Below are 11,204 nucleotides of genomic sequence, written 5' to 3'. Positions count from 1 at the left end.
CCTAACCTTAACCATCACCCTAAAACTAACCCTTTCTCTACCCCTTTCTTTAACCCTAACCATAAATCTAATTTTAACCCTAACCCTAACCTTAACCCTAACTCAAACCCTTACCCTAACCTTAACCCTGATTTAACTCTATATACAACCCTAACTCTAAATATAAACCTAACCTTAACCATCACCCTAAAACTAACCCTTTCTCTACCCCTTTCTCTAACCCTAACCCTAATCCTAATTATAACCCTAATTTCAACTCTAACTCTAGCCCTTATTTGAGCTCCAATTGTAACTCTACCTCTAACTCTAATTCTAATCCTAACCCTAACTATATTTGTAACCTAAACCCTTATTCTTACCCTAATCCTAATCCTAACCCTAACTCTAATTCTAACCCTAACTATATTTGTAACCCAAATTCTAACCCTAATCCTAACATTAACTTTGACTCTAATTCTAAACCTAACCCTAACTATAACCCTAACAAGATTTGTAATCCTAAAAATAGCCCTAGCCCTAATGCTAATGCTAACCCTGACTCTAACTGTAACTCTATTCTTGACCCTAACTCTAACCCTATCCATAAATCAAACCCCAACAATAGTCCTAACCCTAACACTAACCCTAATTTAAATCTTAATGCCAACCCTAACTCTAATTCTAGCCCTAACCCTAACTATAACTCTAATCTTCAATATAAAATTTTACGTAACAATATGATTAAAATAAAACTGAATTAAAGTGATGTAAATAAACACCATATATAGAATTAAAAAATAAAATGTTCAAGAATAATTTTATAATAAGTTTACACTATTACAATTTTATAGTAAGTTTATACAAATGTATTTAAAAAGAAATAAATAATTTGGCACTAACCTTAAAAAAAAAGAAAAAATTTAAAAAATACTTTTCCTATTGCGCCGCAATTACTACTAGCTTATATATATATTACGCTGAAAGTAATCATTCTCGAGTCACCTATTTTCATTTTCATAAATCCCAACTGTATTAAAATAACCTTGGGATTAAATGAAAATGGAGGCCTCAAAAACGCTTACTCTCGACGTTATATATATATAAGCTAGTATACAGCCCCCACCCCCGAAAAAAACATTCAGACTAATTTAAAAACAACAAAGTGGATTAAAATGTAGAGTTCTCGTAATACTGCTATATATAAACGAAGACGGTGCCCGTCACGTTTCACATATGGATACAAGATAAATGGTAATTTAATTTTTTATGTTTACAAATCCTTCAGCATTTCGCTAAATTCCTCGGCCAGGGCTTTCTGCAGCCATTTGTCGGCATCCGCCATGAAAGAAGGGCTCAACCGAACCATCAGAACACAGAATTCGCGCTCATTCAGAGCTCCGTCGCCGTCCAAATCTCCTTCCTTCACCATCGCTTCTATTTCCGAATCCGTCAAAGATTCAACCCCTAAAATTGCAGAATTTCTTCTCAGACTTTCGACGGTGATCAAACCCAATTGGGGATCCGCCAGTGAATAAAATCCTTTACAGAGCTCCGCCATCAAACCAGCCCCGCCCAACTTCTCGGCCATAATTGGAAGAAAATCTTGGAATTCCGCCATTTGAGTCTTCTGACAGGAATTCTGAAAAGGGAGAAAGGATTGGAGTATGAATTGCAGAGAAAGCAGGGGGAACTTTTATAGTATCCATTGTTGCCGACCCGGCGCACAACAGAAACTGTGAGGTAACTTTCCATTGCCGTGTAGCCTTCGAAATCCGGTTGAAAACTTAGAAGGAAAGAAATCATCAAGAAGGGATGTGTGTTCTCGATTTTCCAATTGCAGACAGTTTGCATCGTGCTTTCTTCGCGTGGGATGGGAATTTCCATGGAAGCTCAATCGAAAGCGCTAATGTAGACCATCTCAATTGACGGGTTTATTTCCGTTCGGTCATTTCAGACTCGGGACGCTTTGGAAAAAATTTTCAGGTTTTGTGTATTTTTAATTTTTCCATTTGTTTGGTTTGAGTTGGTATTTGTCTTCTTAAACAAGAGATCACAAAGTTGAAATTTTATTAGAGGTTAGAGGTTAAGGTATATATGCTTTGTTTGTAGTTTAATTAGCATTTTGTAAACAAGCTTTTTTAATATTAACACTTCTATGTTGATGGCATGATATGATTTAATATGTTGGAGGGTAGTCAAAAGTCAGAAGAAATGAACATTGCATTCGTTAGGAGTAATTATCTAAAATATAGTCGAGTTGATATAGCTATGCCACTACTAATCTAAAATGGCAGGGTTGAAACTATTGCTTCTCGAATTGGAAGGAACATTGCCTTCGCACACAAAAGTGTGGGAAAAAATTGAATATGAAGGAGCACAACTTATAATTCAAAGTGGTGTTCTATGAAGAATGTTTTTGTGATAAAAAATACTTTCATGATGTATAAAGACAATCAACTAATGATATTTGATCACATTGAGTAGGTTTTTTCGTTGGTTGCTAAGACATCTTATATTGAGCTATTGTAAATCAAGAGATATATAAGATTTTCTTATTTACTTCGAGAATGTTGATTGCAATTTTAACTATATTGTTTGATGAGCCATGTTCATTGCTTGAGGTTGTGCAATTATAATACCTAGAGTAATTAGCCAAAGCCAAAAAGTATCAATTATTGATATGATATATTGCAGTCAGACATGTGTATCTTAAGATTGGATAGTTGCCTTAGTCAATATCCTACATAATAAGCCCTTGATCCTTTGGATTGATCCTATCTATCTAATACTTGGGCCTATATCTATTAATTAACCCTATCATAAGCCATTTTTTCTCATCTTTATGTGCAATGTTGTGTTGCACGAAAATCCAATCATATACAACATTCCATCACTCTTGAGCATAACCATCGTATTATGGGATAACAAGAGTTAGGTTGGTGAGCTACTTTCACATTTTCTCATGTCTAATAACTTTTATGCTTCAACATAATCGTTGCTTGTGTTTTAGGTAAAATTGATTAGTAGAGTTCAATTTGTCCTTTTATGCTCAAAATTCCATTTACACAAATGTTTCCAATAGAAATAACTTAAAATGAGATCACATATTCTCCTTGACCTCCAATAGTAATACTCCTAACATGATATAATGCTTCTAATAGAGTAAATCATCTTGTGGTTGTAATCCCCATAGTGGGTTTCCTCTAATAGGGTTTCCATGTCAAAACTCTTGGTGTCATGCGTTCATATGTATTGTCGATCGATATTTTCATGCTTTACTTTTAGATCTATGATTAATAGTTAAAGTTGGTTTAAGATTTTGATTTTTAAGACATAACCCATTCAACCCCCTTAAACCCCAGCTCTTAGTTGTGTGTGTTTCCTTATTTCTAATAATATTTGTTTGTGTATGTTGTCATGCCCAAACTACGAGGGCAAAAACACACAAATATTTTTTTTTTACTAAGTATAGTTATTAAATAAAGTGCTTAAAGATGAAATGATTGAGATAACATTTTACATACAGGTTCTCTACAAGATGTCTTAAGATTATAACATGAGGACGATTACATCGTTAAGATATTACAACTTTTGTGATAAGATTGATATCGATCATTTATTTAAACAGATTGTTAATTAGTCTATTAAAATATGATACATGGGACTAATCATCTTAATTAAACCCATTAATATTTACATCTAATACTAACTCTCTTTTACAAAGTTAATTTAATAATTAAATTTATTAAAACCAAATTAACAAGATTCTATTTAATACTAACATCTCTAAAATCTAAGATTTAACTTAAATCTAAACAAAATTTAACTTAAATTAAATACCATATTCAATTTTACATATATCTAAATCGAAACTAAAAATATTACAAAACTAAATAAATTAACATTAATATAAAAACAACTAAATTAATAAAAAAAAAACTAACTAAATCTAATATAATTGACTAGTCATAATTCTAAACTTAATTACATTTTTAATGTTAAACTAACTTAGTTCTAAAACTTAACAACAAGGAAAACTCTATTAACTATACAACTAACATTATAAAAATATCACAACTCTATACTTAACTAAATTAAAACAATATACAAATAAAAAAAAAACTAAACTAACTTAATTTAAAAACTAACTAAACACTAAAACTAACATCCTAACTAATCTAACCCTATCCTAACTTCCCTACACACACCCCCCCCCCCCCCCCCCCCCCCCCACCACACCCTATGCCAAGTGGCGTGTCAGGGGGGCCCTCTTACCAAAGGCCTGCGCACGCAGACCTACCCCCTTCCCCCTATCTCATGCACGGAGGTCAAAATGGAGGAGACAGGTAGGATAAAGGTGGGGAAAGGAAATTAGATGCTTTAATAACAAAGACAATACTTGCTGACCTCAGTTCTCCCCTCACCATGATTCGACCCCTGTACTTGTTGACAGGTGGTTGGGATTGCTTTAAAATTTTATTTTTTTAAAAACCTTGCCTCTCAGCCTGAGTTAATGAAAAAGTTTTGTTGTTTGGTTAGGATATTTTAGGATAGTTATTGCTAAAGTTTTATAGATGGAGATAGGATATTAAGGATATTAGTTTTAAATATATTCTACACAAATTCTATTATCATTATTATTATTATTTTAATTTACAAGATTTTACAAATGATTTAAAAGCGGATATTTAAAAGAATATTCTCTGTTATGAAAGGGCATTTAATTAGTTTCCTCATACAAATTCTAGAGGCTATTTGGCTCTTGGATAGAACTTTTTTTTTGAAAATTTATTTAAGTAAAGACTTACAAGCAATGCATGTATTTTTTTTTTTTGTCTATATTTTTAAATAGAATTAAAACATGGATACAATAGTTTGAAGCATATTAACACCATATTTAATGTGATCTCCTATACAACTTAAATTTGCAATTTATCAACCATAGGTGTTATTTTCTTTCCTTAACATAATTATCATTTTGAACATATAAGGAACATAAAAAGGAACTTGAATATTTACTCAATTCAACTAAATCCACATCCTTGATATAATTTTCATTTCCAACATAGAAGTAAACTTGAAATTTACCTAATTAAATCAACACCATTTCCATCTTATTTTGATGTGCATCCATCCAAAATAAAGTTTACAAAATTTAATCACATGACAAGCAATTATGCTCAAAACACCAATTTTATTGGCAAACCTGATTCAAGGCTCAGCCGAGAAAGAATCAGGAAGAAAACTCGGCTTCGTTGCCAATTACAAAAAGGTTTTAAAAAAATACAATTTTACAATAGGATCTCAATCCCAAATTTCAACAATTTAATCAAATTTTCTTCATGATCATAATCAAGGAATTTATAATGTTTTTTGGAACTCATTTCTATAACCAAGGAGGAAGCAAAATCTGATCAGGTGACCCAAAAGCATGACCAAGAACACTTCAAACACATGCATGTTCATACAAGGTTTTCACAAAGAGATCCACAATGAATCAACACTAGGGAAAGGGGGATTCTTCCAACAGGAGAAGTCAAGCACAACACCAAATCAGATGCCCAATCGGGGCTATTAACCAATAACTTCCGTTTTGTCATTTAAAAATGCCATACTCATACCAGGTTTGTGCTGACGGGTAAGGGCCCATAACACCCTACCCTTTCTCCCTCTTCTCATCCTGAGAAGAGACTCTACACTGGTTGGAGTCAAACTAAACAGACCTTTCCCAAAATTGGTCACTTCTGCCCTCTCCAAGGGTGAGTAATACCAAAACACCCATGCAAGAAAAATCTCAAAATTGCAAATATAAACAAGAAAGGAAAACAACCAAAATAACATGTTTTTTCAAATCTTCCCAACATACCCACAACCATACAAACATTGAAACAACAACAAAGTAGCATGAGCATGAAACAAAACATAGAAACTGAATAAGGGAGATGAGAATTTCCTACCTTCACAAAGAGGTAATGACAAAGAACAAGTTTGAGTAGAGTTTCCACTTCCTTTTCTTCAATCTTCAAGAACTCTTCTCTAAATGTAGAGATTGGGCAACAACCTCCACAAGTCCAAGAAGGGCCTCTAAATAAGCCTCCAACTCAACCACCCAAAAGGATCCATAACTTCTCCCACCCACTTGCAATTCTAGAAACTCCTAACTCTACCCTCACTATGGTTAGACACTAAAAAGAAGGTGGGGTGAGGCATCTCACGAAGCCATGGTCAATTTTTGTACAAAGGCAAAAAGAGACTTTTTGAGTAACCTCAAAAGTCAATAAAAGAGGCTTAGGGGTTGGAAAAGACCCCTAACCCATACCCATACCATTTGGGTATAACTATATCAAGTTTTAAGCCTTAGGAAAGAGGTTTAGAGCCAAACAAAATCTAGGAATAAAGTAGGACCATCTAACTACTCTAACTTGCAAATTAAACACTAATCCGGATTAAGGGATGACTAACCTCGATTAAGAACCCAAAAGCAAACTGACACCAACTAAACCAACTTGGGTCCAAAGGTTAAACAACTAACCCTAAACAACACACTTAAGCACATAAACACTTTATGAGTGTCAAGCGACACTAAAAGAACATAATTACGAACATTAACATTCATTGAACAAAGAAGATGCATACACATATCTCACAAGACAATACGTGAATTATGAACAATAAGGTTTTCCAAAAATTAGCACAAGGAGATCAGTTCTGTTCCTCAGTAGGGTTTCTCGGCTAAATATTTGCACACTCATTGCACACATCAGTAGTCCCATAAAATCACATGTACATAAATGTATATGTATCAGAAATTCACATAAATTAAAACATACATCAATAAGGGTTTCTTCATCCTGCTTAATTCTTAAACATTTAAAATCTCTTAAATCAAAGTCTCAATCCTACATTTACTGATTTCATCAATATACATATACATGAAAAATTAAATGACAATCATCAAATATATCTGAAAGTAACATCACACAACATGAAATAATAAAGTATGTTCTAAGCATCAGATAATGTCTCGACATCTCGAGTCGTGAATATCAAAATAATAGTAATGTATCACTATGCTACGATGGGTCGAGGCGAGGCCTCACATATGTGTATGTGTGCATGTGCACACCTACATAAACAAAGAGAAAAGAAAAGGAGAAAACCAAAAAAGAAGAAAGAGGAACCAAAAGGCTAGAAAGAAAACAAAATGTAGAGACTATTCATATAAGCAAAATGCAAAAATCTTTATTAAAAAGAAAAATACTACAAAAACTATTTCTTTTACATGCATTAGACATTGCTATTACTATTTGAAAAAGGAAAAAGTGAGAAAAGATATATTTGTTTTCAATTTTTTTTGTGATATACTAATCTCACTTTTTTTTGAACTTCTCAAGAATAAAAGAAAATTTATTTGAATTACAACTATAAATTAGGGAAGATTTTTGTATCTCATTAATTTAAATCTTTTTGAAATTCAAAATATATTTTCACTTTTATGTGGTAGAATTAGAGCATTGTGTGTTGTGTGGCCATTTCCTTTATAGAAGTGTGACACATTTTTTCATCTTTGCCATGTAGTTAATTGAATAAGAATCTAAAAGTACTCCTCAATTTTATGTAAATCTGATGTAAAGTTGATGGTGTAGAAGTGTTAAGAGGATAACTTGTATAGTCATTTTCAAAGTGAACATTTCTCTCAATGAATAACTCGTTTGTTGAAGGTTAAATAATCAATCACTTAATATTGTTGTGATAGTCCACAAAGATAATTAATAACTTTAGTTTCATTAATAGAATTTGGATTCATGATAATAGAGAACCACAAGCTTACAACTATTTTATTATCCTAAAAATATATTTCTCTTAAAGATTTTATAAGAAATACACTTCACATAAAAAATATTATGCCATACACTAGCATGTACCACCGCACAAATAACTAACTTACAAAAATAAAATTCTTGGAAATCTAAACATTTTTAAAATGTTCTAATAATACACAAGATTAAACTTAATTCCTTATTTAATATATATTTTCAAAGATTTTGTAAAATGCTTAAAATTATGTTTCATACTAGAGAACTAAATAGTGCATAGTTGTTTAATTGTATATATATTTTTTGCTCTCTAAAGGTAACCCCTTTAATATTTTATATAAAATATAATACAAAAATTAAAATGGGAAATATAATCCCTATTTCTGAAAGTAGCGAGTTTGAAAACCTAATTCATTCTGCAATCTATAAAATATTTAAAGTTGGAAAACATTTAAATTAAAGTGAGAGGGTATTGAGATAAACACTTTTAACATAAAGTTAATGTTTCATTTAATTGATTTTCAAGAATTTTGTAAAATATCTAAAATTGAAATTTGCACATAAAAGAGGTGTACGTAATACATTAGAGAGTACAATTCCATTTGTCTAGAAAGATGTAATAGTTTTCTAAACTATTTTTGTAGGAATGGTGATATTCTTGAGATGGTACATCTTTTCAATAGAGAGGTCATTTAAAATTATAAGTCTTTTGACTTATAAATAAATATAAAATGTCATTCATAGAAGTAAAAAAGTGCTAAATATAAATATTATGTAAATTTATGAGGCAAATGTATTTACAATGCTATGAGTAAACTTGGTTACTTGTAGAATGTGTCAAATTGTTGTACTTTTAGGAGGCTTTGACAAGAGTAACAAAAAGACTAGAGTGTTAATTACTTTAATTATATGAATATCATTATAATAATGAGATTTTATTGACATAATAATAATAACAACAACAACAATAATAATAATAATTATTATGTGAAATACAAAGAAAATAACATTTTAATATAAGATAGTGTTGTAAATAGATCAAGATAAATCCTAAGACAAAGTTCTTCTCTACATCTTAGTATATTTTCCTTCTTTCATTTCTATTTGATCCACATAAAATCTTTGTTTCCAACATATTTTGCATTTTTTGAATAACACATTATTTAATTATTTTTTGTTTCAATACATACTCAAATCAGTAAGAAAATTTATTTGATAAAAGCAAGGTTACATAACTTAAAAATAATAAATGATTATGTAATTCAAAAAATTATTTTGCAAAGATTGGTAATGAGATTGATAATATTGTAGAAGTGAAATAATTTCTTGGAAAAGTAGAATGATTTTTTAAAGGAATAAATAAAAATAAGCTAGGGAGGATGATTGACTTAGAGTTTTATTCAATAAAATCAATTACTCCAATGAAGAAAATAAATTGCATTTATTAGTATCACATCATAATTTATAACATGACATAAAGATAACTAGTCAATAAACATCAATAGGTTGACTAAAATCTTAAGAGGTTGAAGCTTCCACATTCCATAAGTAGTCAACAAAGATGAAAATTTTTAGATGGTGGAACTTCACAAAGTTAATGGGTTAATGGTTATAAATTTCTACTAGACAACTTTTTTATATAGATAATCATCAAGGTTGATTTTCTTGAACGAAGATGGCACAAGACATTAGTTTAATTTTGTGTACATTGAGTATTTTTTCTTTTTTACAATGGTATCAACAAATTAATTAAATTAGGATCTTTGTACTTCATATTTCTAAATGTAGGTTAAAGTTATGATGAGAAAAATATATACTAAATACATTTTCATATAAGATAATGATACTAATTTATACAAAATATTCCAAGAATTTTAAATCATCTCTCTATTTATAATATGCACTTAAGCCATTAATATCATAATTCTTCTAATATTTGATAAAATTTAAAAATATTATTTCTCAAATAGAATTGTATGATCTCTAACAATTTATAAACACAACCCTTTTACCAAAAAATATTGCTTGTTATTGTAACGTTGTGTACAATGGGTACATTAAAGAGATTTCAAAGGTTAATTAGGGAAGTTTTGGTCTAATATTTTCTTTATGTTTGGAGTATATGGTGTTTATACAACATAAATCATAACGAATAAGTGATAGTTTCAAATCAACTATTTAGAGAGAGAGAGAGAGAGAGAGAGAGAGAGAGAGAGAGAGAGAGAGAGAGAGCATATAACATAAAATCCTATCTTAGAGAAACTTGTACATATAGTTGATAAGATTAAGGATGAAGATATAGAGTTAAATGTAAAGCTATTGGAATGGTCTAAAAAGAAGTTTCACTCTAAGTTTATGGACAAGATGTCTAGTGCCATTACACTAAGACAAGTTGATTTATCAACAAAGATGCAGAGTGTGAAGCAAGTTTTGGACAAAATTTTCTCTCTGTATAGGAAACTATGTGATGCTGATATCTTTACCAAAGAGACTCAATAGTAAATTGACCAGCTACAAGAAGATTTATAGTTAATAGGTACTACATTGAGGCAATCTCCCGGCACTAGTCAAATTCATTTTTAGAGATTACCGCAAACACAGAGTAGGCTTGACAAGTTGCAAGCCAATGATGCAAATATCAAATCAACACTGATCAACATCCAATCCATGTTGACTCTGCACATGGAAGTTTTGCAAAAGGAACTAGCCTATGCACAAACATTGATGAAGAAAGATTCTCATCTTTCTACTCAAGAAAGTCTAGAAGATATGGAAGCGAATCTAGGAATACATATTCAATCTTTAGATGCCGCCAATAATAATTGAGGTTCCTCTTTGTGAATCATAATGGAACGTCATAGGCCATTTTTAGACAAACACACTATCAGTGTACCACCCAAATGACATAAGTGTAAAAAAAGGCAGATTTTGAAGATTTTGTAAATTTTTTCAAGGCAAATATCTACTCAAAAGAAGCTACAAAAATGAAATGAAGTATTTCCTCAAGGGAGTAATAAGGTATGGGAGACAACAAATTTCAAATTTTGAGAATTTGAAATTTTGTAGAGGAGCCGAACAAAGATACTATATTGTTTGGCTTATGCATAAAATAAGATTGTATATGCCATGACAAAGTGTTTTTGCTACTCATGTCAAAGGGGAGATTGTTAATCTCATTATGGTTTTGAAAAAGTAGTGATAAAACAGTTAGTCATTATTCAACAAAGAATAATGCTAGCTGAGTGCATAGTGTATGTCAGGCATAAGCCTCCAGACAATACATGCCAAGTAATATGACAGTTAGTTCCAAGTCACTTCGGTGTCAAGAAAATAGAAGGAGCCAAGAAAATAGAGTGTGCCAAGTGATTCAGGTGTCATGAAAGAATGAGTGTCGAGCCATTCAAAAGT

General features: G+C 31.1%; 1 protein-coding gene across 1 annotated transcript; it reads right to left on the bottom strand.

Annotated features, from left to right (window-relative positions):
- Nucleotides 1–1,142: 1,142 nt before the first annotated feature.
- LOC149558374 (calcium-binding protein KIC-like) lies at nt 1,143–2,535 on the bottom strand. The gene has a single exon (XM_089786128.1). The coding sequence runs from the start codon at nt 1,595–1,597 to the stop codon at nt 1,250–1,252; it is 348 nt and encodes a 115-aa protein (XP_089642254.1). The 5' UTR covers nt 1,598–2,535; the 3' UTR covers nt 1,143–1,249.
- Between the last annotated feature and the right edge of the window lie 8,669 nt (nt 2,536–11,204).

The sequence above is a fragment of the Cupressus sempervirens genome, chromosome 5 (genome assembly GCF_028749045.1).
Source record: "Cupressus sempervirens isolate cs-2001-9-10 chromosome 5, ASM2874904v1, whole genome shotgun sequence".
Taxonomy (NCBI): Eukaryota; Viridiplantae; Streptophyta; class Pinopsida; order Cupressales; family Cupressaceae; genus Cupressus; species Cupressus sempervirens.
This window is presented reverse-complemented; position numbering and strand designations above follow the sequence as displayed.

What these genes read in the sequence shown, in the direction of transcription:
- LOC149558374 (XM_089786128.1), bottom strand. Translation starts at nt 1,597, where the DNA reads ATGGCGGAATTCCAAGATTTTCTTCCAATTATGGCCGAGAAGTTGGGC.